This window comes from Chenopodium album, chromosome 27 (assembly GCF_948465745.1).
Source record: "Chenopodium album chromosome 27, dcCheAlbu1.1, whole genome shotgun sequence".
Taxonomy (NCBI): Eukaryota; Viridiplantae; Streptophyta; class Magnoliopsida; order Caryophyllales; family Amaranthaceae; genus Chenopodium; species Chenopodium album.
Genome location: NC_137860.1, coordinates 29,264,235 through 29,291,282, shown reverse-complemented (window position 1 = coordinate 29,291,282; position 27,048 = coordinate 29,264,235). Strand labels below are relative to the sequence as shown.

Sequence of the window (27,048 nt, the reverse complement as noted above, 5' to 3'; positions counted from 1 at the left end):
TATTTATCATTATTTTAGAAAGGAAATTAAAATATGATTCGTTCTACGTATAATCTATCTGCTTTTGCACTTGCATTATCCATATCTTAGAAAAAAAATTCTAAAATTTAATTTGCGGCTAGGTCAACACTTTATTACCTATTGACAGTGGTATTTATTTATTTCCACCATTAATTTACACATTTGTTGATACAATTTAATCAAGGTAAATATATTCGAAAATTCTACAACACAATCTACACATTATGACGAGTTATATCCATTTTCTTTTATAATTTTCATTTTTATCATTCTCTAAGAGAAGCAAATAAATGTGAGAATTACTAGCTTAGCTCAATCAAGCTTAGTCTCGATACTATTGAGAGCATGCAATTAATACCTTTTTTCTTTCGTAATGTAATAAACTTTTATCGTTGTCTTAAGGGGATAAATTAAATTTAGTCGCAAATTTAAGGCTTATTATTCTACACATTATTTATTACTATTGATACTATTGAGAGCACAAAGTCTTGTATAGGGTAGACCCACGTTAATTTTTTTGAAAGACAGACAATAGGAAGATAACTTTAACAAACTTTATGGTAACTTTAAGAAACATAAGCGTAATTTTTAATTTGTAACGAGTCTCATTTTATTTTATAATATGTACTTTTCAATGAAATTTCCAATACATTATAAGTGATTTTTTTATTTTATAAGAATAAAATTAGGGAATTTTGACTTTTACCACCTTCAAATAACCACTTAATTGAATTTACCACCTCCAAAAAAAAAGATTTACTTTACCACCACCAAAATTTCCAAAATTCGATTTTACCACCAACTAACGGATTCCGTCCGTGAATCCGTTAGTAGGGCCCACATTTTTGACGTTTCTTCTTCATCTTCCCCGATCTTCCTTTTCAACCAACCAGCAACGAAATCAACTACCTCGGTTGGTCGGAATTTCGAGTGGGTTTCGCGTCTGGGTGGTGGTGGTTTCGGGTCGCGATGGTTTCGCGTCTGGGCGGCGTTGTTTCTAGTCACGGGTTAGGTTGGTTGGGGCGGATTGCGGTGGTTACGCGTCTGGGTGGTGTTGGTTTCGGGTCGCGGTGGTTTCGCGTCTGGGTGACGGCGATTTCTGGTCTGGGTTTGGATGGTGGTGGAGTTCGTCGTAGTTGTTAGGTGGTGGCTAGGGTTTTGAGGTCGGAATTTTGTGGAAAGGGGGTAGAAATCGGTGCTGCTGTGGTGTGCGGTACGGTGCGGCTGTGGTCGGAATCGGGGAGGGAGAGGGATGGGGTGGTCGGAATCGGGGAGGGAGAGGGATGGGGTGGTCGGAATCGGGGAGGGAGAGGGAAGGGGTGGTCGGAATCGGGGAGGGAGAGGGATGGGGTGGTCCAAATCGGGGAGGGAGAGGGAAGGGGTGGTCGGAATCGGGGAGGGAGAGGGATGGGGTGGTCCGAATCGGGGAGGGAGAGGGAAGCGGTGGTCCGAATCGGGGAGGGAGAGGGAAGGGGTGGTCGGAAACGGGGAGGGAGAGGGAGGGGGTGGTCGGAATCGGAGATGGTGGCCGGAATTGGGTAGGGGAGGTGGGGCTGCCGGAATTGGGTAGGGGAGGTGGGGCTGCCGGATTTAATTTTTTTTATTTTTAATTTTTTTTTTTTTGTTTTTATTTTTTTTATTTTTTTTTTTAAAATTTACCCAATAATATAGCGACACGTGTGCAAAGCAGGCCCCACTAACGGATTTATGGACGGAATCCGTTAGTTGGAGGTGATTGGTGGTAAAACTGATGTTTTATTTTTTTATGAGGTGGTAAAGTAAATCTTTTTTTTTATGGAGGTGGTAAATTCGACAAAGTCGTTATTGGAAGGTGGTAAAAATCAAAATTTCCATAAAATTAAGGAAAAATTAATGTTAGAATATGATAACTTTTTATAATTTAAATAACTTTAACCCGTTTTACAGTAGCTCAATGGGAGTACATCCTCTTTAATCAAAAACTTATATTGAGAACAATATCAATTTCGATCTTAAATCCTATAAGATACCCTAGATTGGTGACACAATGACACTCTGTACTCCTAGCCTAAATCTTGACTAATCCAAAGAAAGGATGACTTAACTGACATTATAAATATTGTCCTCATTTTCCTCACCCACTATCCTTTTCATTACAAACGGCCACCTTACAGATTTTCAGGTAATTCAATTGCAAACTTAAAAACCATTTTCATCTTAATTTTCACAATTCTAACTTAATCCCTTTTCAATTCCAGGTTTAGATCAATTGCAAGATGATGATGAACAACAACTCGTCAGCAAAATCCGATTCCAAAATTATCACACCAACAATTCTCCCGGATCAAGTCATTGCTGACCAGATTTTATCAAGGCTTCCGGTAAAACCCCTCCTTCGCTTCAAATGTGTTTCCCATGGTTGGCTTAATATGATCTCGAGTCGTGAATTCGCAAAAACCCACCTCAAATTCTCACTTTCAAAACCTCAATGTCTCATTCTATCTGATACGTTTGATGGAAATAACTCATATGGTCATTGTTTAACCTTTGATAAAGACTACAATGTAACCGAATTTGTTAGTTTGGAAAATAAGTATCCCGCTTTCGCGGGTACTACCAGTCGTCCACATACTAATAGTGTGGTTGACATTGCTAATGGCCTAGTGTGCTTGTACGACAGGCGCATTTTGAGTTTTCATATATGGAACCCTGCTACGAACCAATGCCGTTCTACAGGCAGTCCTGTTCCCGGCTATCATCCAGGAGGGAATACAATGGTTTTGGGTCTCGGGTTTGGTTTTATCTCGTCTATTAATGATTATAGGATAGGGTGCGTGTTGAAGTGTAACAACGTTTTGTATGACATGTATGTTGTTTATATATATTCCTTAAGGACCGGAGAATGGGAAGTAATGGAAGCTATGGGTACGTGCAATTTAATGTATCCGGGATGGAACTCGGCTTTTGTCGATGATTCTGTCTATTGGGCAGCCTAGCCTTACTTCACCCGGAAGAGGTAAACCGCGGTGAGGTTAAGGATCCTGTGGAATACCATATAGGTGGATTGAATTTAGCGAATGGAATATTGAAGAGAGTCCAATTAATGGATTTGCGCGGTAAAGATTATAACATTTTTAAAGTGTTTCAGATGAACGGGTGTTTGACATTGTGTTGTGTCGAGTATCATAAGGATAGATTTGGGCTTAAGAGTTGCGAATTTTGGATGTTGAAGCAACGTGATGACCCGAGATCTTGGGTGAAGATGTTCTTTTTCTATTCCAATGGGTCGGATCTGCTACACTTATTCGAGTCAGGAAAATGTTTGGTAAGTACGTTTGATTATGAGATGGATGGGCTTCTGTTACATGATCCGACTCAGGAAGAAACTGCTGAAGAAGCTACGGTTGTTTGGAGAGGAGAGGATGAAGGACAATTCTTCTACCATTTTAAAGGACATGCGATGAATTATGTTGAGAGTCTCGTTTCACCTTTTGGAACAAACGTGTTTGATCAGAATGGAGCTGCTCATTAGGCTATAGAATGTGCGGAAAAGGAGACTTAATCAAGAATAAAATCCTCAAATAATGTATGAGTTATGTAATTGTAATGTATGTTATAGTTCTCTTGCCATTTTGGCTAATAATTTAGTCCATTTTCAGTGTTTGTAATCCAAATAGTATTGTGTTACCTATTAAGTTGTTTTAAGTATTTTCTTCTTTGTTTACCGTGTTATATGGATTAAAAAGTAATTATAGTAATAGTACCTTAACTAATTTGAATACAATCCTTATTGTTTAACATCAAAAAATAGTTTTATTTATATAATTTAAATCCTATATCACTAGTTCTTTTTCTTGCTTTTATCAAAACTTGAATTTTAATACCAGTACTAAAATCTTATATATATATTTTGAAACAAATTAGTCCGCCATCTTTTAAGACAAATTCCTGGAACATAATTCAATTCCCGTCGAACTCCTATTCCCAAAGCCATGGATGATTGTGTGCAATTCAGAAACTGAGGTCGGAAACTGAACTGGTAACTTAGATTCTCTATATCACGTCTTAATGAAAGAAATTATGCCAAAACTCCTGGTAAAAAGCCTAACTCATTTCAAATCTGTTTGCAAAGATTGGCTTCTTCACAATTTCTCAACAAGCTCTCGTGCTGTCTACACTTCACCTAGATCTCGTCTTTCTTTTTTCTCATTCATGTATTATTATACAAACAAAACTCAAGTGTATTATTTTACAAGAAAATTATTTTATTGCGTTTGTTTGTTGCTCGATTTCTACACTTCACCTAGTACTCGTCTTTCTTTTTTTTCATTCATGTATTATTTTACAAACAAAACTCAAGTGTATTATTTTACAAGAAAATTATTTTATTGCGTTTGTTTGTTGCTCAATTTCGATTTATACGCAGTTACAAAAATGGGGTTTTTGTTACAAATAGCTTGAGGAATAAGATGATGTATATGTGCCAAGGTTGTTAAGATCAGATCATATTCGGAGTAAGATCAAATTGATATATTCGAATTGTAGATTGTATGATCCTACAATATTGATAAAAGAAGTAATAAAACCTTTGCTACAAAACTACATACATACAGCGTACCTTTCAAGTAATAAAAATGCTAAAATTTATAGTTTTAAGTAGCTTTTTAGCCTCAGAGAAAAGTAGGATTCCTACGATCAGGTACGATTTTGACCAATCTTGTATGATCCAACAATGATCCGAGTGGGAAAATAGGATTGGATCATGTACAATCCTACATAATCCTGCACGATCATGTATGATCCTACAAGATCCTGCTACGATCCTTCCTACCCTACGTAGGATTTTGCTTCCAATTCAAATCGTTTTGCTAAACATAGATCTCAGGATAGCAGATTTAACAATGGTATGCGCATTTCAGATGCTAGGCACGATTGCTGACGTTTAAATGGATTTGTACAACATAAATAACGATAGAATAGAATTTTGTACTTAAATATAAGGAATGTAGTGTGCTTCTATCGTAATATTTTTATGATAAGTTTATTATAAACTTGTCTTATGAGTTATGATCTTTGCTAATGTGCAACGCACAAGTTGTATCAATAGAAGGAAAGGAGAAAGACGGATAAAATGAGAGAAGGGAAGGAGAAAGAGAATTATTTATGAGAAAGTGAAGTAGGATATAGAAAACGATTAAACAAAATAAGCAACTGTTCGTGATGTCCAGTACTCGTTTTTTCTCTTTTCTAGAAAATGGGAAATTCGAGTAGCAATGACAGGTTTCCTTAGGTTTATCCTTTTTTTATATACGATGTATTGTAATAGATTACTACATTAGATGTATGATATATTTAGTATACATGCACATTGACATAACCAAAGGTGCGATGGATGGTCTAGATGATTGTACGCCTACATGAATTCCATTAAAAGGGCTGAAGAAACATCATATATCAAATCATGGATACTATAATAGGATAGACCTCGGCAAATTGACAACATTGTGCTCATAGACCTAAAATAACAACCTTCCTACAACTTATATAATGATTTGCCACCGATTTTTTCACCTCTAGACTCAAAGTGCAAAATGCTCAGACAACATTGGGTTGATGGACCAACCTTTCCTATCCTACAACAAATGTAACAATTTGCCACATATTTCCTTACCTCTCGATTCAAAATGCATTAGCACTCCTACCATCATGATAATTGACAAATGATGACAACAATCATATCACTACCTACCAAAATTAACAGACAAACCCAAACAATCAGGGAAAAAAAAAAAACTGGCCTTGAATCCTTGATAGAATTGAGAACAAAGGGAATCTGCTGAAAGCGAAGTCTGCATTTGCCACAAAGGAGGAAGAGAAACTTGAAATTACGAGAAAATCTTGAACAGCAGACCACCATGAGTTGCAAAGAATGGAGCAAAAACAAGGGACTCAACAGCCATTAGTTTAATCAAAATGTTCAATGAAGGGCCTGAGGTGTCCTTAAGTGGATCGCCAATGGTATCACCAATGACAGCTGCCTTGTGTGGCTCAGAGCCCTTTGGTCCAAGACTCTTTGCATGCGCTGAAGAACCAGCCTAACAGAATATTGAAGAAAAATAATCAAAATTTGCCAGAGAAAAATAAATTGCACTACTTAAGTCTGAGATGTTTTGATGCCTCCAGTTCTGAGATTATACCTCAATATACTTCTTGGCGTTGTCCCATGCACCACCAGTGTTAGAAGCAGAAATTGCTATCTGTTACAAGCCAGCCGAAGAGAATGATAAGCAAAGAAGCAAAATGTGAAGCACAAAACTGCAGGAGCCAGAATATAAGAGTACCCCAGCTGGAAAATTCTATTCAAAAACGATATATACTGCATACTAGGATGACTGGTTCTCAGCTTAGTTTATCTTTGCTTTCGGCTTAGTCTATACCTTTCCATTTCTGTAACATCAGTTCTCTTAAATAAGATTCATGCAAATCCATATCAATATGGAATGATAGCTCTTCATAAGCATGCACAATAAGAAAGTAGCTTTGTATTGATCACATACAATAAAGTTTAGACTTTAGATCATAGAGGTATCCCGAACGATTGAGCAAGCTCACAATCAATTTAAATCATCAATGATCAAGGTAATAATAATGGTGAATAAATAAATAGTTAAACAAGAACAAGACCTACCTGGACTCCAGAAACAAGGGATCCAGCCAGAACACCAGATAGAGTCTCAACACCAAAGAAGGTTCCAACGATGAGTGGAGTGAGCATGACCAAGGCACCAGGGGGGATCATTTCTTTGATAGATGCATCAGTAGAGATCTTAACACAATTGGCATAGTCAGGCTTCGCAGTTCCTTCCATCAGACCAGGGATATTGTTGAACTGATTGCGGACCTCCTCCACCATCTTAAGAGCAGCGCTACCCACACTCTTCATGGTCATGGCAGAGAACCAGTAAGGAAGCATGGCACCAACAAGCAAGCCAATAAAGACTTTGGGGGTCAAGACATCAACTTTTGAAATAGATGCGCGGCTGACAAAAGCACCAAACAGAGCCAAGGAGACCAGAGCAGCAGATCCAATAGCAAATCCCTGTTAAGCGGAAAATTATTAAGATCAGAATCTTCCCCTTTACGTGGTTACATGATCTTTGTGCAATTTAAAGGAAAATCCCATTTCATCTAACAGCCCTAATTTACAATCTAGATGAGCCAACAAATCAACTATTAAATGCAAGAGTAAGCTACAGAAACCGATTTTAGAACAAGGTGTAAATAAATGATAAAATGAATCCTATGTCACCAAAAGAGATTCATAGTCATTCTAAACCAACAGTTGGCAAGAACAATGAGGCATAGCTAATATAACTAATCAAAATTCAATATACAGTTTATTATGAAGGATGTGGCCAATGCATGTCAAAGGAAGCAGAAGATACCTTCCCAATGGCAGCAGTCGTATTCCCGGCTGCATCAAGGGCATCGGTCCTGTCACGAATCTGAGAGCTCATTCCCGCCATCTCAGCAATACCTCCAGCATTGTCACTGATTGGACCATAAGCATCAATTGCAAGACCAGTGGCAATGGTGCTCAGCATTCCAAGGGCAGCAACAGCAATACCATACATGGCAGCAAAGCTGAAACTGACAAAGATGCTGAGAGCTATAGCAAAGATGGGGATGATGACAGATTTGTAACCCAAGGCCAAACCAAAAATAACATTTGTGGCAGCTCCTGTTCGGCAGGAATCAGCAACATCTTGCACAGGACTGCCAGAGAAGTCGGTAATTTAGTCACTAACATTTCACACATAGATACAAAACATACATTCATATCCAAGTCTCTGGAATAATGGCTTACCTGTATGCATTACTGGTGTAGTACTCTGTCACAAAACCAATTATGAGTCCAGCCCAAAGACCAACACAAACACATAGAAATAGTTGCCTGCAAAAATAATAATTGAGATAATCTATTAAATTGGAGTATCAACGGCTAGGGTATTTTCTCCAAGATTATTGAAGTGAAAGAGATTAGAATTTCTCACAAAAGTCAACAAACTAAATTAGAACATAACATCAATGTCTATTCTTAACATTGCTAATATATCTGCAAAAAAGCTAAAGGAAATACTTGTATAAGATAGTGAAAGAAGTACTCAGACCAACAATCCTTGACCAAAAAGATTTGAATTTATAATAAAAATAAAAAATAAAAAATAAATAGAGAGAGAGAGAGAGAGAGAGATAAATTTTCACATACATTGAAACATAGACAGCTCTGGTTTTCTAAATAAAATCAATGACAATTTGACAATGGCAGAAATGCCTTATACATATACTGGATCCTCAATAGCCATTATATTCTTAAAACCAAGCAACCAACAGATAGATAGTTGTGCATAATTCCTCAGTCTAAAATATACGTGAACTTAGGCTGATTAGCACAAACATTGTACTAAAACTAGTATCCAACATCTAAAACCTGGCCAAATAGGGGCTTCCAAAGTTCCAATGCTAACTCTATTAATTGCATTACAAAAACACCATGTAATTGAGACTAAACTTGCAAGGGCATCAAACTCTGCCAAATTAAAATATAGCCTTTTTGACATCATGTGATACCTAAGAATGCATTTACAGTACAGGTGTCTGACACTCTGACTCCTATATGTTCAACCAAAACCTATGTCCAAACATAATAAATTCTATGAAATTGTAGAAAGCATGGTCAATCTTACCAATTGTGAACGACCTTTTGAGTGCCAAAGTTGAAAATGGTGAAAGAGGATGGGACAGCAACCCAAGTGACAATTGCAACACCCACAGTCATAAGAATAGTTGAAATAATTAGCTGATGCTTCAGTGCTGGCTCAATTTCTTTGACAGCTTTAATTTCAAAGAAATCAGTAGCAAAGAGAGTTGTGATCAAACAAACAATGATCCCCATGGAACTAACAAGTAGAGGATAGCACATGGCAGTAAACTCATGGTTGATGCCAAAGGAGGATATAGAGGCAACAACAAGGGCAGCACAGGATGATTCAGCATATGAACCAAAGAGATCAGAACCCATCCCAGCTATATCACCAACATTGTCACCAACATTGTCGGCGATCACCTGAAACAGCAGGAGGTAATTATAAGAACTAAGCCAAATTAGAAGCCTACTTCTTGAAAAGTGAGGATACTTACAGCTGGGTTTCTTGGATCATCTTCTGGGATGTTCCTTTCAACCTTTCCTACCAGATCAGCACCTACATCAGCAGCCTTAGTATATATACCTCCCCCAACTCTACCAAAAAGGGCCATTGAAGAGCCTCCAAGACCATAGCCAGTGATAGCCTCAAACAGGCCTTCCCAATCATCACCGTAGTACAGCTTGAATAAATTAATGGTAATGTACAGGACCAATAGGCCATTTGCTGCAAGGAGGAAACCCATAACAGCACCAGATCTGAATGCAACAATGAATGCCTTCCCAACCCCCTTCCTAGCTTCCAAGGTTGTCCTAGCATTTGCATAGGTAGCAATCTTCATTCCTAGAAAACCAGAGACAACAGAAGTGACAGCACCAAGCAAGAACGCCACGGTGCTGAATATAGCTGTAGCCAATGCAGGCTTGCACTTCTTGAAAGGGTTGTAAGTGCATGCTTGGCTTTCAGTACTAAAGCCTTCCACTGATCCCAAAAAGAGAAAAATGAGGGCAGCAAATGCAACCATGAATACCCCAACATACTGGTATTCCGTGTATAAAAAAGAAGTTGCACCTGATAACAAAACCATTAATATACACAAGACAGTAAAACGCTGAAGGAATATATGATTATAAACAAAAATAAATATAATAAAGTAATAATGTTAAGACAGACTATGGATGTACAAACGACTTATAATATATGGCTGATGGAAAAATAGGATGTTCAACCAAAATATTCATATACAGATCAAGGGAAAACATCTAGGGGACCAGACAAGCAGATAATGGTTTACTTTCTTTTTCTTCCTTAACATTCTTCATTAACCAGAAACAACAGCACCACAGAACTCAGAACATCAAAAGTACTTTGTCGAGGTAACAGAGGAATTAGGGCATTCCAATTGCAAATGATCCTCAAACTCTAATTTTCCAATCTACAAATTCTGGTGTATTCACATCAAGATGCAATCATGCATTAGGTCTGTCAATTTCAGCATATTCTATTCTTCTAATTAGCAATTCAGCATTGTGATCATAACTATATAGTGATCCATTGAATTGAATGCAAGGAAATTATTATTAAATGACCATCAAAGTATCAAACATAATTTATTTCCTTTAATCTAAACAAAATGTACAAAGGCTATGTTCTCCTTGACAATTCTTAGCTAAACGTAACTTGTTTTGGAAGAATTTAGCCTATAATTGTTGATCTTACTTGTTTTGATGAAATTAACATTTTTTATTAATGTTATATAAAGTTAAACTTCTTTACTGGATTTTACTTATTTATTACTGGATTTTGAATAACACGAACTTTTTTACACAACTCGTCTTTGATGAACTTAACTTTTCTTGGCAGAAACTTATTTTAATACTGCTACTTTTGAAGATCAAATAGAGCTGTACAATGTTTACTTGGATTGTACAATGACAAATTTTACACTTTAAAATCTCAGTCATTAATTCACAAAAAGCTTGGAAATTTAGCTGAATGCCAAACAACAATTCAAGAAAGAGGGGCCAAAGGTGTTTCATGCTCATAACAAACATGAAAAAATTACTCTCAATTAAAAGGCCTTCATTTATCATTAGTATCTCGGATTAGCAATTTAGCATTGCAACCTTGACAATTTCTAGACTATTAATAAAAAAATCATTTCTTTTTATTTTAATTTTTATAATTATGTTCTTTAAAACTTCTATTATATGGATCACACAACTTGCTATATGTTTTATCAACAGTCACAATTTGAATCATCGTACCACGTGCAACACGTGAACATTAGAGACAGAACAAAAACTAAACTAACTTGTTACGGCAACATAGAAAATAGCAACCGAATCCACTTTTTTGGAAAGTGACAATACTCATTATATACAACCAAATAAAATGAGCGGCAAATATAACTCAGAAATAAAATATAATAAAAAAAGGCAAAATCTGACCAAATTTAATTGATGAGCAAAATTAGAATATAAACTATGATGAAATAGAAAGTAGATCTATGCATTCCATAATCCAAATCATTTCCAGATTTCCACTTTTGATCAATGTAATTCTAAAGCGGATAAGGCTACGTATAAGCATTAAATATTTCCGACAACATAAACAACAACATTAATCGACCCGTGATTTTGCATTAATGGAACAACAACGATCGAACAAACCTTACTACATTAGATCTGAGAAGAATTAATCAAAACATTAAATAAAACAGAGAATTTTATACCTTCAGAAATGGCGTTTTGAATTTCGGCACATTTAGCGACGACATTCGGGTCATTACAACCTTCTTCTTCCTCAATCAAGGGATCATGGAATCCATTCTTAGAACCTCCGCCATTGTTAACATTTCGGTCCAACGAGACCTTAACTTTAGAAACAATAAACCATTGTACAAGAGAAAACACGATTCCGACGACGGCGCACGTCGGAATCACGATCTGAGTAACGAGATCTGGAATCATTTCTCTCAACGGAACCCTAATTTCTCGCCGGAACCCTAGAAATCGCCGATTTTCCGGCAATGAACAATAACAGGTTGTACGACAACTACGGGGGCTAAACAACACGAGGTGGAGGAGGGAGAGCGAGTGAAGTGGGTTTTTATAGTGTGTTAGGAATTAGAAGGGTATGATTGGGTGTATTGAGGTGTAGGGGAGTTATTGTGGGATTGTAAATCTGGACCGTTGGATTTGACGGTGGATGATTGAGATTGGGTTGTGGAGATGAGATGTCGTAATCGAGGGAGTATGGAAGAAAGGGATATACTAGCAGTTTAGCATAATATGCGCTTTTTTATGAATTAAGATAATATTTTATGTTTTGTGAGGTTGATAAAAAACAATTTAAAAAAATATTAATAAAGGGTGAGTTGGTGAGATCAGCATTAATTACGTTGGAATATGGAAATAATATTTGGAGGGTTATTTTTACGAAGTTCTTATCTAAATTAAGTCCTTATCTATTGCGAGGTGTCAAAATCACACCCAACCCGATTCGATTCAATTCGATAGATATGAAAATATTCGATTTAGATTTGGACTCGTATGGACACAATAATTTAGAATATTTCAATTTTAAAAATTGACTCGACTCGACCTCATCAAACTTGATCTGGTCATCCGAATTGACACCTCTAATTACAAAGTACGAGTACAGTATTACTTTAGGTCCATCTTACTAGGAATTCACTCAATACTATGTACATTGTTTTTCCGTTCAAAATGATTCGATAAGAATTACAACTCACTCTTTCCCTTTATTTATGTCCCATTGTCAATTTTAGAGTCAAACTTTAACCATAAATTATTGTTAATCTATTAAACATAATATAGTCATGAGTAGTCTTGTTAGATTCATCTTCATCATTAATATTATTAATATCATGTGTTTATAATTTTTACGTGTATGGAAATAAAGATATAGACGTTTTAAGACGCGCCTTGGAGACCGTGCACAGTCAAAGGGAGCAAAAAAAATACGGACAGAGGGAGTACAAGTCATGTATAGTAGAGGTGATAAAAATTGGACCAGTCTATGCCAATGCCAAAAATAGCCCATTGGATCATGTAGAGTCAAGGTGTGGGCCGAAAATGCTTACCCAAAACCAAAATTTTATATATGGAGCGTATTTTTATTTCCCTGGTAACCAATGTTTAGGGTCTTTTCTCAAATGTATGAGATATTTAGTTTAAAGTCCAATAAGTCTCCTTAGATGAACCTTACTCTTTGTTTTTTTCTTCATACTAGTTCTTTGTCCGAACAACGCTCGGATATTCACAGGAAAAAAAATTACATTTATATATTATTATAAGTTTGTATTTGTTTATAGATTGTGTATATTTTAAATATTTCATTTATTTTAATTTGTTGTTATTGTTCTATTATTTAGGCTATATATTTTTTTATTCTTTTTTTTGAAAAAGATTGTTTATTTTATTTTTTCAGCAATTATCTTTTTATTTCTAAGGAAAATAATTAAAAAAAGAATTAAAAGTTTTTGGAGGAAATTTTTTTAATGTAAACGTGACACATGTAATTCTAGAATAAAACTTTAGTATATAGTATTTATTTTGTTTGTAAAATAAAACTTACACTTTACTTAAATAGCATGATAGAATTCCCCTCAAAAAAAAAATAGCATGATAGAATAGAAAAGAAGAATGAAATTAAAAGATATAGATTTGTGAATTGGAGCTCCATTTACCCTTCAAAACTCTTATCTGAACAAGTGATTTTTTTTTTTTTTTTTTTTGACATGGGAATTTGTTTCCCTTATATTCCCTTTCACAAACACCCCCAACCCTCTTTTTAATCCCAAACTAAGACTTTAGTATTTTGTTGGGCCAAAGCCCATGAGTCCATAAGTGAAGAAGTTACCAAACAACATACATAATTATTGGCCCTTTTGTCTTTTAAAGCAAAAATGGCCAAAGTAATTTATAGGATAAGATATATGGAAATTTTATTATTTTTTTCCCTATATATGTATCTTTTATAAGATAAACAATTACTCCATACCACACTCCTTGACTAACACATAAATTCCCCTGAGCCATTACACTCCCTATTGTTGTATACATCTGGGATGCGTGGTGAGACTGATATAATTACATCTCTAAAAACGACCTCTTTTGCTTTTCTTCTTTGTCTTTTTTTTTTTTTTTTTTTTTTTTTTGAGTTTTCTCTTTTAGATTATCCTCTCCTTTGATCTCCGTCCGTCTTGTGTTTTTCCTCTTCTCCTATGATCTCTCTTCTTGGTTTCTCTTTCTTGATTTAAAGCATGTATTCCTCGTCTTTTGCCGTCGCTTCCACCACTGTCGCCGCCACGCAGCCTCTGCTGATGTCAGCTCCTCCTCCGAAGCATCTAGCCCCTTTCATCTTATTCTCTCTTTAGTTTAAGGGATGATTATCGAAGTGTTGGAAAATTAACAAGATTTTTTAGATTTTGTTTTTTATATCATGCATGTCGGCTTTGACTTTTGATATTATGGGTTTTTCCTTTGATTTCGTTTTCATGCTTCAACCCACTTCAATTTGTGGTTGGTTGGAAATCTAGGGTTCAAGTTGGTGGAATTCAAAAGGTCATAGTTCCACCGACTCTACCGCTTTCACCACCGCCTTCACCGTCACCACTACCGCCTCCACCGTCACCGCCGACTTTGCGGCTCGACCTCCATTTGATTGTCGGCAAATCTCCTTGGGACATAGTGTCTTACAATAATTATTTTAATTTAGTTTAGCTTCCTACGACAACTTTTTGTATAGCTTTCTTGAGAAGCTTTAATTTGTATTTACTTTTTCTTTTTTGTTGTACTTTTTATTATCCTAATCTACTAGTTCGATCCTATGATAAGTTGACTTTAAGATTTAATGATTCTTTCCTGTGGTAGAGAGATTATTACACTAGTAGAAAATTGCAATTTCTCACGGAACCCCCCCGCCATCGGATTTGAACCGTTGGGCATTTGGGCGGTGACACAACTCCCTTGAAAAGCCATACTCCCTTGAAAAACCACCGGTTGGTGGCAATATATTTTTGCCACCGGTTAACAAACCTTCCCGCTTTTTTTTTTGGGTATTAAATATAAATGCCACCGGTTAACCAGTGGCAATACCCATGTAATTTTTTTTTGTTCACTTGAAATATAATCAGACTTTGGTGGATATTGATTGCTATTAATATATGAGTGCTCGTTTTTCCTCAAAAAAATAATTAAACAATTAAATGTAAGAAACGCAACATCATAATCAACCGAAATACAATTATCATTAAATTGTTATTGTACAATGCCAAAAAAAAAATGAAAAAGAACAAAAATTAAAACATAAAAATAAAAATAAAATAAATAAAATAAAAATTACAGCATCAAAATCTAAAAAAAAAATTACAACATCTAAATCAATATTCCAAAATCAACATCTTGATTCTTCTATGTGGAGTCATAAACTAATACCTGCATCAATTAAAACACTAAATTAAAATTAATAAAGCACACATTATAAGCTGAAAAAAAAAAAAAAAAAAACCAGAACACTCTTGCATGTACCTAGAAATTAAACCCAGAAAAATCGATTATATAAACCCAAAATTAAACCCTGAAAAATCAATTAAAATCCAAAATTAAACCTAAAAAAATTAAATCGATTAAAATCCAAAACTAAACCCAGAAAAATTGATTAAAATCCAAAATAAAATCCACAACCCACGACCCACCAACCGTCACCCCGCACCACCAGCTCCAACCCCAGCCTTTACCTCACGCCACCAGCCCTTATCTCACCTCCACCCACCGTAAAACCATCACCTAAACCCGCCCAACCCTGACCGAACACACAACCAAACCAAAACCCTACCCAACGCCCCACGACTTTACCACCTAAAACCACCCACCACCCGCGAAAAACCACCCATTCACCCACCAAAAACAACCCACCCGTCACGAAAAACCACCCAATTACTCACCACCCAAAAACAGAAAAAATGAAAAAAATAATAAAAAAAATAATTTCATTCAACGACACTAAAACCTTGAAATTAGGTTTACAAGGCCAAATTCGACCATGAAAACTCTAGAATTCTAAATCTAGAGTTTACATGGTCGAATTTGACCTGAAAACCTATGGTTTCATCACGAGGAGAAAAAAAGTGCGAAAATAAGCGGAGGATGTTGTATGTTGTAGATGTCGGTCTTGGTAGCGGCGGTAGTTAGTGGCGGTGGTGGTAGTGGCCTTTGAGGGGAAAGAAGAGAAGGGCGATGAGAGAGAAGGAGAGAGAGGGGTGAGACGAGAGAGATGTGAGATCGCAGGAGAGAGGAGGAGATCGTAGGAGAGAGAAAGAGAAGGAGAAGAGGGGAAAGAAGGAGACAGGAGAGGGGAGAGAGGAGAGAGGAGAGGATAGTGTTAGGATTAGGGGTTTATAAAGGAGGGCGGTTTTTTTAAAAAAAAAACAAAGCCACCGGTTCAAAACCAGTGGTGGGGTTAATATTTTCCCCCACCGGTTCGGTTTGAACTGGTGGCAATACCCTTCCCTCAAAATCCCGCCCACTTTCCCCCTTTTTTCCCCATCGGTTTTTGAAAGTCGGTGGCTATTGCTCGGTGTCAATCTCTATTTTTCTACCAGTGTTAACCCATGTATTTTACCTTTCAAAAACAAAAAAAAAAAATCTAGAATGCATGGTGTATTAATGTATTTTTTACTCATTTGGACGATAATTGTTCATTTGATCATAAAATGAAAACAAAAAATTAACTTAAATTAGTTGGGTTCATCGTGTATTAGGCATGTATAAAAATTTCATCTACCCTCAAGGGTGGACTTGTATTATTCAATTTATTAACTTGTTTCATAAGTGATCATATCAGATCATACTACATCTTCTTATTTGCTTATTTTATTATTTTCTCCATTTTTTTTTCTTGACTTGTTTCATTATTATGCTTACCAATACATAACTTAGGACCTGTTCTCATACGATTATTTTCAGTTCAGTTCAGTTCAGTCCTTTCTCTTATAAAATATTCAATTCAGTTCTGTTCTGTTCAGTTTTAATAAGTTCAATTCAACTCAGTTCAGCTTAGTTCAGTCAATGAGAACAGACCCTTACAAAAGTTATATTTTTTGAGACGTTTAAAGAAGATGACGTGAAAGTGCAAAAGTCAATATAAGTACTTCATAAAGTAAAAAAATCAACAGAAGTTATATAAATCTTCAATTTCACTATAGCACATACTATCAGTATTTAGGGAAGAAAATTATTATTATTAAAAACCATACGACATCTACATACATTCATAATAACAAAGATTTAATTTGTAAATCACAAATTTAAAGGAAATAACATAACTTTTAATTTATAATTAAAATCATAACTATTTGAGTTGATGACAAATCCTAAACTCATATGAATTCAAATTACCTTCTCAATTATCAATAGAACCCTAAAGACACAATTCGTATCGATAAATGAGAATCAAATTCCCAAAAAATGGGAAAAACTCAAAAAAGTTGGGACATACTTTCACAAACTCAGAAAACAAAACAAAGCAAACCAAAAAAAAAAAAAAAAGTGATTTAAATCAAAGAAAAAGAGTCTAAAATAGTCTAATTTTCGAATGAATTAGACTATTTTCGACCTAAATGGCCAAAAGAACTAAAACCCACAAGAGAGAGGAGAGAGGGGAATAGAGAGAAGAGCGTTATAGACATTAAAATACACCGTATGAGTATTATATAAGATTAATTGAATATAAAATTAATAAGAATTCTTACAGAGTAGTCACCGTAGAGAGAATAAGAAAAATGAACCCATTTCAGAATATGTCATTGAGAAATAAAAGAAAAATAGACAAATTTTTAAATAAAACGGATGTTCAGTAATTTACTGACCATCCGTTATAAAGTGACAATAAAATGCGCAGAAGTTACACAAAAATGCACAAAAGTTGTTCCAATATATATAAGAGTTATTTATGCTTAATTGATAAATTTGACAAAAGTGACGCTAAATTTGACAAAAGTGACACTAAATTTGACAAAAGTGAACCCGTTGTTCAGTAAATTATTGAAAATCGGGTGTATACAAAACTTTTCCAATAATGCAACTAGTGATTTTAGAAAAGTATTGCAACTAAAAAGAATTGGAAAACATATTTTTATTCCAAAAATTGTAAAGTATTGCAACTAAAATGAATGGGAAAACATATTTTAATTCCGAAAATTATCTCATCGATAAATATCCAATCTATAGAGCTGGGCATGGGCCGGGTCAGCACGCGGGCGGCCCGGGCACGGCCCGAGGATGGCCCGGCACGGCCCGCTGAGTGGCCCGGCCCAGCACGACGGCACGCCCCTCGTGCCTCGTGCGGGCTGCGTTAAAAAAAAACAAAAAATGGCACGGCCCGGCACGAGCCCGTGAAATGGCCCGCCGGCACGGCCCGAGGCACGGCCCGCAGCACTTGTACTTCATATTATCTTTTACTTAATAAATTTTTATGAATGAATTTTTTCAACTTTTAATTTTATGGAATATGTTATATTGTTATTTAATTTTTGTCTAATACTTATATAGTTATATGAATAATATGATATATAGTAAATTATGAATGAACAATAAATATTAATATAATTTAAACAATATTTAATATAACTTAACTCCATAAAAAATTTAATAATTATTAAATTCAAATATTAAATTGTATAATTATTCAATTCAATTTTTTCTTTCATAAAAAAAATTCAAGTTTTTTTAAAGTTTTTTTAATTGTTTTTTTAAAAAAAGAAAAAGAAAAAAGGGTAAGCCGTGGGCCGGCACGGTGGCCGGCACGACGGGCGGCCCGGCACGGCACGACCGGCACGGTGGGCCGTGCCGTGCCGTGGACAGGGGAAGCTTGAAGGCCGGCACGGCACGGCACGGCCCGCCTCCACCGTGGGCCGGCACGGCCCGGCACGACACTGTTCATGGCCCGCCTAGGCACGGCCCACGGTAGGCCCGGCACGGCCCATGCCCACCACTACCAATCTATATCCATCTAATCATCTATCCATTAACGTCAGCATTGACTAGACTATTGCATCCACCATTATCATTGGATAAAATTAGTCAACCTTTTCCCAACTCCCCCAATAAAATAAAAACAATTAATAAATCAAATCATATTCCCTCTTCAAATTTCACACTCAATTCTCGTCATTTATTCACAACGGTTCAACGCTCCCTCTCTTTTCAATTCATCTTCATCTTCATCTTCTTCTCGTAGAATCAATCGAAACAGGGGAGGAGAGAGAAAATCAAACAATGTCAAAATCATCGGAAGTATTCATCGGATCAATTGATCAAGGAACAACAAGCACTCGATTCATCATCTATGATGGATCTGCAACAGCAATTGGATCTCATCAGATTGAATTCACCCAATTTTACCCAGTTGCAGGGTATAATTTCTTCATTTATTTTTTTTATAATTGCATATCAAATGTTTGTGAAAATGCGTCTGAGAATTTTCGTGTTTTTTGTAAATATAATTGATGGGATTTTCTGGTTTTTTTGTGCCGATTGTGTTTTTGTTTCTGGGTATTTGAAAAAATAGGTGGGTGGAACATGATCCAATGGAGATATTGGAAAGCGTGAGGATTTGTATTGCGAAAGCGTTGGATAAGGCAACTGCTGAAGGACATAATGTTGATAGTGGGTTGAAAGCTATTGGGATCACCAATCAGAGGGAGACAACAGTTGTTTGGAGCAAATCAACCGGGCTTCCTCTTTATAATGCCATTGTTTGGATGGATGTTCGTACTAGTTCTATTTGCAGGTTCTTATAAAAACTCTTTCTTTTTTCAATTTAAAGAATTTATTTTAAAGTTTTTATTTTTTTTGGGTTATTAATGGTTGGCAATGGTGTATGAAATTTTGCTTATTTTGTTGGTTCTTGTGTGATTTATGATGTAATTGTTGTGATTATCTTGTCATTGTTTTGATTGCATCACTCTTGTTGTTATTATTCAGTTCTGCTTCTTTGCAATTGTTATGTTTATCTTACTTAAATGTATGTATTTCATATCATTTTAAAGATGAATATATGGTGAATATGGCTGTCTACCATGATTGGAAGTCAAGAATTTGTAAATGGAGATGGAATTGGGGAGTTGTCGGTGGAATTGGGATATTTGAACTTACTTATAAATGTTTTTGCAAAAAGTAAAGATGATTGATTAAAGGCTTATTGAAATCTCGATAGAAAGAAAACTCTTTGATGAATTTAGTGTCGTTGTTTAGGCTGCTTTCTTTAAAGAGATTTGGAGATAGATATCATTCATACGAAGTATTAATTAGAATTACTCTTAAGTTTCAAGGTCATCAAGGTAATTTGAAAACCTGCACATTAAGAAGGTGATTAAGTGATTATGGGCATTATGGCAAGTACATGAAGGATTATGGGAATACTTCTGTTAAGTGGAAGACTGGAAGCTAAAAATTTGGATTTGTTACACAATCTGGGCGGCATTTGGTGATGTTGGGTCTTGGGCTTACCGCTAGAACACAAAGGAGAAAGAAAGTATGTGTTCTGTTAATTAAGGGTCTGTATTAAATTGACTTTATCTTAGTCACTTTATATCTAATTGCCTGTGCTCTCTTCAGGACTATTTCTAAGCTTTTTATCTGGGGTAAGGAGGTAGGGTGGTGAAGGGAGTATGTACACAAGTATGTGTATAGGAAGGAGGGATTGTAAGATTGTGCTATAGAAATTTTGTCCAAGTATAGGTTCCAAGAGAAAAGCTTGGATATGATTTGCTAATTTATCTTTTTCATCCTTTCCTTGTAAATTGATTTTTTCAATGTTATCCTTTTGTACCCTTTCCATGAGACACTAGTTAGCAATGTTTGTTCTTTTATTTGCACACAAGTGATGGATGTAAAGGAGGAACAAGGAGAGGAAGGGCGGGAGAAAATAGATTGGGGTGGGGTTGGATTATGTAATGCTGCTAGTGCTGGGTGTCCTGTTTGGGGTTTGTTGATTGCAGATGTTTGAGGTTTTTATTCTTTTAATTTCTCTCCTCCAAATTCCAGAATCAAGGCCATGGAGTCTTACATCTTAATATCCAAACAAGGATGAATCATTTCTTAGCTTGTGAACTTGATCAATGTGTATTGATCTTTGTTTGCTTGAGCAATTTCTGGAGGAATTTAGTCAATAATTATACTTTTTTACGGTATATATGATTCTATTTGCCATCTGTTGGATTGAATAATGCTTATTTTAATGACTGCAATTTAGATTGTTTGTCACTGTTTAAACTTTTTTCTTTTCCGTTTCTAGTTAGTGCTTTTCTGACAAACTGGGTGTACTGTAATGTAGGAAACTGGAGCAGAATTTGCCAGGTGGACGCAACCATTTTGAATCATCATGCGGTTTGCCTATTAGTACTTATTTCAGTGCTACAAAGCTATTATGGTTGCTAGAGAATGTGGAAGCTGTTAGAGATGCTGTGAAAAGCGGTGATGCTCTTTTTGGAACAGTGGACTCTTGGTTGATTTGGAATTTAACTGGAGGGGTGAAGAATGGAGTGCATGTGACTGATGTATCAAATGCATCACGAACTATGCTCATGAATCTGAAGACTCTAAACTGGGATGAGGAGACATTGAAGGCCCTTGAAATTCCCCTTGAAATTTTGCCAAAAATCGTTAGTAATTCTGAGATAATTGGAAAGATTGAGACTGGCTGGCCTATCCCAGGTGTCCCTATTGCAGGATGTTTGGGTGACCAGCATGCTGCAATGCTAGGGCAGGCTTGTGGAAGAGGGGAGGCAAAAAGCACTTATGGAACTGGTGCTTTCATACTTCTCAACACTGGTGCAGAGATTGTTCATTCAGAGCATGGTCTATTAACCACAATGGCTTTCAAACTTGGGCCTTCAGCACCAACAAACTATGCTTTAGAAGGCTCTATTGCTATTGCAGGAGCTGCTGTTCAGTGGCTTAGAGATGGTCTTGGTATAATAAAAAATTCAAGTGAGATTGAAGAGTTGGCCTCCAAAGTTGATTCAACAGGTGGTGTATATTTTGTCCCAGCATTTAATGGACTGTTTGCTCCATGGTGGCGTGATGATGCACGTGGTGTATGTGTTGGAATGACAAGATTTACTAATAAGTCACACATTTGCCGGGCCGTGCTTGAGAGTATGTGTTTTCAGGTCAAGGATGTTTTGGATTCCATGCATAAAGATGCAGGGGAAAAAGGCGAGGTCAAGAATGAGAAGGGTGAATTTTTGCTAAGAGTGGATGGGGGTGCTACTGTGAACAACCTTTTGATGCAACTTCAGGTTCTTTTCTACTGCTTATAATTTAGAATTCTTCACTCCTTAGTACAATATTTTCTACCCCTATCTACATTGCTTCTTTAAGAGTAACTTATAATTTACAATGGCAAAGCCGTGAAAGTTAAGTAATTTTGTATTTTTATACTGCTATAAACCAAGAATAGTCTTGTTTCTTTCACTAAATACGCTGTTTATGCTAGGCTGATCTACTTGGTAGCCCAGTGCTACGACCAGAAAATATTGAGACAACAGCCCTTGGAGCAGCATATGCAGCAGGATTAGCTGTTGGTGTTTGGAAACAAGATCAAATATTTTCGACTGAAGACAAAGCTAAGACAGCACGCATCTTCCGTCCAACATTGGAGGAGGGATTGAGGAAAAAGAAGGTGGATTCCTGGTGCAAAGCTGTGGAAAGGACTTTTGATCTGGCCGATCTTTCTCTGTGATCTGCGGTTTGTCCTTCCTATGTCCTTCACTTTCAGATCATCCAGTGGTTATAAAGCTTTACATTCTTCAATAATATATGCATTAGTTAGTTTCAAATGTTTTATAAAAAACTAAATTCAATTAATTGTAGAAATTACTTCATAGTTATTCCATACATGATTCTTCAACCAAACTAAAATTGATCTGTATAGTTGGTAACATTCTTCTCACATTTACAGAATGCAATCTGGATGTTAGTATTCGTAATTTATACTCCAGACTATTCTTGATATAAGGATCTCGTTCTAAATTGTATAGATGTCAACTGCGCATGACTAGTTTTTTTTAAATCTTATATTCGTTATCACTTCACAGCAATGGCCAACCAAGGCTCAGTCTTGGTTTAGTGCTGGGAGCTCCAATGCTTTCATAACTTAATTACCAGACATTACTGTGAAATCATTAGAGCATATCTGCATACTGGGCATCGAAAAATTTTAACCCCTGAATTTTATGAGGTTTGCGTAGTTATACTACTATGAAATGCTGCTTAAGATACATATTACAATGGAATTGTGGTTAAGATGGTCTTTGCAGTGAAGTATTGTGGAATAATGATATAGGCTATTTTGAGGATGATTTGGGATGTGTTGTGCAAAATATGTATGCCACTCTGACTGCTGATGACCCTAAATGAGGATCATTTCAGATTTTTAGACGTTACATTGGTCTGATGGAAAAATATACAGGGGATACATATTACAAACTGAAGTTTTTTATTTTTATCATAGTTGAGGGTTGATGAAGAGGATTGCTGTAGTTTTGCGCAGTAATAAATTGAAGGAAATTAACTGTTTACGGAGATGTATCTATAGTTGAGGGTTGATGTAGAGTATTGCTATAGTTTCTAGGATCTTAATAACAAATGACATACATGCTAAAGCTCCACAAGAGGTCTACCTTGATTTTGCATTTAGTTAGTTAAAGGCATTGAGATGGATGATGATCTTATTAATAGTGGGATAACTTTTATCAGACACATGAGTTTGTGCTTAGCATAATGAAAAATTATTGGGTTTTTCTACACAGTAACCCTATTTTTTTTTCACTTTTCTACGTTGTGCCCTAACATACTTCCTCCGTTTCTTATTTCTTGCAACATTTGCCATTTTGGGGTGGTTCACATTTCTTGCAACAAACTCATATTTTTCCTTATTTGGAAACTTTTTGCTGTCAAAATTACCAATATACCCTTACTAAAAAATTGTTAACACATAATGCTACACATAATTACAACCCATTATAATCCTAATCTAGATTACTTATCAACGAAATCAGACCATGAAATCAGACCCAAAAATCAAACCCATAATCTTTCTCTCTCCTCCTCCATCTTTCATTTCATCTTCTTCATGCATCTCTCATCTCTCATAATGATCAAATCACTAGTTTGGGGGATTTTCTTCAACTCTGATTGTTAGTGGCTTTGGTGGGTCATCAGTGGTGTCGGGATTGGTGGTTCATCGGGTTTGGTGGTTCACCATTCTTATGGATTTGGTGGTTTGTCGGGATTTGGTGGTTTTTTTCATGGTCCAGTTTACCGCAATTTCTATTGTACTCCCGGAGTACCATGCTCATGGTACTCCGGGATTAAAACAACACAATTATTTTTTTTAAAAAAAAGATATCCCTAAATGAGAACAAGAGAGAGAAAATCTGATTAAAATTAGGGATTATAATACCCTAATTAATCAGTCAATAACGATGGGGAAAGGGGAAAAAAGGAGAGAGGAACTCAAAAAGCATATTAGAATGCCATTAATGATGGCAGATTGAAGAAGGAGATAAGTGCGAAGAAGACAATCAAACAAAAGCAGCAGAATAAAACTAAATGTACAGAATAACATAAAAATATGAAAGAATAATATAAGGTTATATACAAAGTAACACGATATAACAATATAAATAACACAATTAGTAACATAATTATATTTATCAAAATAACATATGGTGTCTGTAAAATAACACATGGTTTTAATAAAATATCACAAGAACGTAATTGAATAACAGAAGCCTAAGAAGCAAAATAACATTAGGTTTAAGTAAAATAATTTCATTTAAATTACAAAATAACATTCACCTCCCCTACTTTCAAAGACTAAAATAACACAAATTAATAAACACAAAATAACATAAGATCTAAAGAACAGTAATATCATGTGTTGAGATAACAGTAGCCAAAAATCAAAATGTAGAAGCGAAATTTGCTTATCTCCTTTTTCATCTTCATCTACTACATCATATCTCCATGTATTAATTGCATACTAAATTTTTCAAAACACAAAAATTATCACAAATTCAACACTAATTAACAAAATAATTTACAACTATTCAGAAACTTACTTCAAATATTAATTTATGTTAGTTTTGGGTTTGCTTGAGTAGGAATTTTCTCTTCAATATTTTGTAGACATGCAATTGAAGATTTTTCTCTCCATTTTAAGTGGAAAAGCTGTAATTTCAAACTGAGAGAGAAAAAAGAAAAGTGAGTGGAGAGAGAAATAAAATGGTTTGATTTTGATTCTATGTTTCTTATATATAATTTAAGTTATTTTATTTACTTTATTTGTTATTTGGTAAAATAAAATTTGGCATGCGCTTCTTTTAGTTGTGTTTTAGCCCATTTATTTAGGTTGGACTTGGAGTACAATATTAGGTACTCCAGGAGTATCATATACTAATTGCCATTTTACCAAGTTAACCTATTTTGATCACTAGCCCATACTAGAAGCCAAATGTAATCTTAAGAAAACTACCTTAAGCTTTATTTTAGTTATGCTACTAGTATGGCCTGTTACTTGTAAATTATCCACAACTTAAGAATATAGCCTGCATAAAATAATACATCAATTTATAATAGAATAAAATTAGAGGGATACTAGATTACTTATCGAAGTTTTTTATACTCATGATAACATAATTGCTTGCTACTATAATACAATCACAAAAGATAGAATTATAGATGAAATACAAAAATTTAATACAAAGACCGTACTGACATTGGTAACCACCAAAGGATATGCCAATCAACAAAATCAAAACAAACTTGACGCCAACGAGGGTTGATGTGCAGGATTGCAATCGTTGCTAGAAATATAGTTGCACATGACATTCCAAAGCTCCATAAGAAGTCTTCTACAAAGGTTTCGTCGTGGTCTCCATCTCCTCCGTCTTTGGTAAGAGAACTAGGCGGCATCACTCGTGTTTGATTGTGTAAGTCACTTCCCAGAAACCCAAAGAGTCCAGGGTTCCCACGATAGTTACTCACATCAAAGCCACCAAACTGTCCAGACACGGGCACTCTTCCAGTCAAATTGTTGTATGACACATTGAAGATCTCCAATGTGTTGAGCTCAACAAGTTGTGAAGGAATGTTGCCACTCAAATTATTGAAGGAAAGGTCCAAACTCTCAATATTCTTCAGATTGGAAAAGCTACCGGGGATGGGTCCTGATAAATTGTTATGTGACAAATTGAAGGAATGGATATGTTCAAGCTCACCTAATTCTGGCGGAATCAAACCCGTTAGTTTGTTGCATGACAAATCTAATGCTGACATAGTTAGTTGGTTGGCTCCTGCTGTATATGTGAGATAATCATTCTTTACGAGGACTTTCACTTCTTCTTGAAAATTATTGCGATCAATTGGATTAAAATCAACTGATCTCTTTCCGAATGACAAATTTTTGAAACATGCTGGTACATCTCCAGACAGGTTGTTGTGTGATATGTCTAAAATGTTTATATTAGCCAACTCACACAATTGTAAAGGTAATTCGCCTTGTAGCTGGTTACCACCAAGTTGGAGTATTTTCAAGTTTTGGAACTTACTAACCCACCGTGGGATGTTGCCCGTAAGATGATTATCCACTAGATCAAGTGTAATTAGCTGTGAGAAATTTGATAACATATCCGGCATTGACCCCCCAAGATTATTCTTACCTAAATGCAAATATTGCAGTATCGAATGGTTGTAGAACAAAGGTATTATTTTCCCAATGAAGTTGTTGTCCGACAATTCTAAGTATTGCAGTCTCAGCTTGGTTAATTCTGTAGGAATGTGGCCTTGCAAAACGTTATACGAGACTGAAAGAATTGTTAACTTGGAGAAATTACCAATCCAAATTGGAAGCCTACCAAATACCTTGTTGTTGGAGATATTGAATACTTCTAGAGAATTTGAACATTTAACAAGGACATCCTTGATTTTCCCACCAAAATTATTGTTACTCAACTTTAACCATCTTAAAGAAGGTAGGTTCATATGGTCTGAAAAAACATCTCCTTGCAAACTATTGTCTGATAAATCCAAATATTCTAAGGAGCTTAAATTACTGAGCAACCTGCTTGGTAATTCTCCTGAGAACTTATTGTGGGACATAGCCAAAGATTCAAGGTTTGTCATCCGACTGATTGAAGATGGAATTTGTCCTTCAAAAGCGTTCCCTCCCAAGAATAATATTTTAAGGTTGGGGAACACAAAACCAATAGTTGCAGGTAGCTCACCACTAAACTTATTGTTTGAGATAG

At 35.7% G+C, this 27,048-nt stretch overlaps 3 protein-coding genes across 3 annotated transcripts; 2 read left to right on the top strand and 1 right to left on the bottom strand.

Moving 5' to 3' along the window:
* Nucleotides 1-2,276: 2,276 nt before the first annotated feature.
* Nucleotides 2,277-3,532, top strand: LOC145619971 (uncharacterized). The gene is made up of 2 exons (XM_081674640.1): nt 2,277-2,866; nt 2,992-3,532. The coding sequence occupies exons 1-2, from the start codon at nt 2,277-2,279 to the stop codon at nt 3,530-3,532; spliced, it is 1,131 nt and encodes a 376-aa protein (XP_081530766.1).
* A 1,920-nt stretch (nt 3,533-5,452) lies between these two features.
* LOC145618919 (pyrophosphate-energized vacuolar membrane proton pump 1) lies at nt 5,453-11,771 on the bottom strand. The gene is made up of 8 exons (XM_081673534.1): nt 11,440-11,771; nt 9,202-9,776; nt 8,748-9,127; nt 7,868-7,954; nt 7,446-7,776; nt 6,689-7,099; nt 6,198-6,257; nt 5,453-6,095 (listed from the first exon to the last, which is right to left on the bottom strand). The coding sequence occupies exons 1-8, from the start codon at nt 11,675-11,677 to the stop codon at nt 5,886-5,888; spliced, it is 2,292 nt and encodes a 763-aa protein (XP_081529660.1). The 5' UTR covers nt 11,678-11,771; the 3' UTR covers nt 5,453-5,885.
* A 7,144-nt stretch (nt 11,772-18,915) lies between these two features.
* On the top strand, nt 18,916-22,731 carry LOC145619178 (glycerol kinase-like). The gene is made up of 4 exons (XM_081673809.1): nt 18,916-19,146; nt 19,302-19,523; nt 21,069-22,035; nt 22,233-22,731. Exons 1-4 carry the CDS (start codon nt 19,010-19,012, stop codon nt 22,476-22,478), a joined length of 1,572 nt encoding a protein of 523 aa, XP_081529935.1. The 5' UTR covers nt 18,916-19,009; the 3' UTR covers nt 22,479-22,731.
* The last annotated feature ends 4,317 nt before the right edge of the window (nt 22,732-27,048 follow it).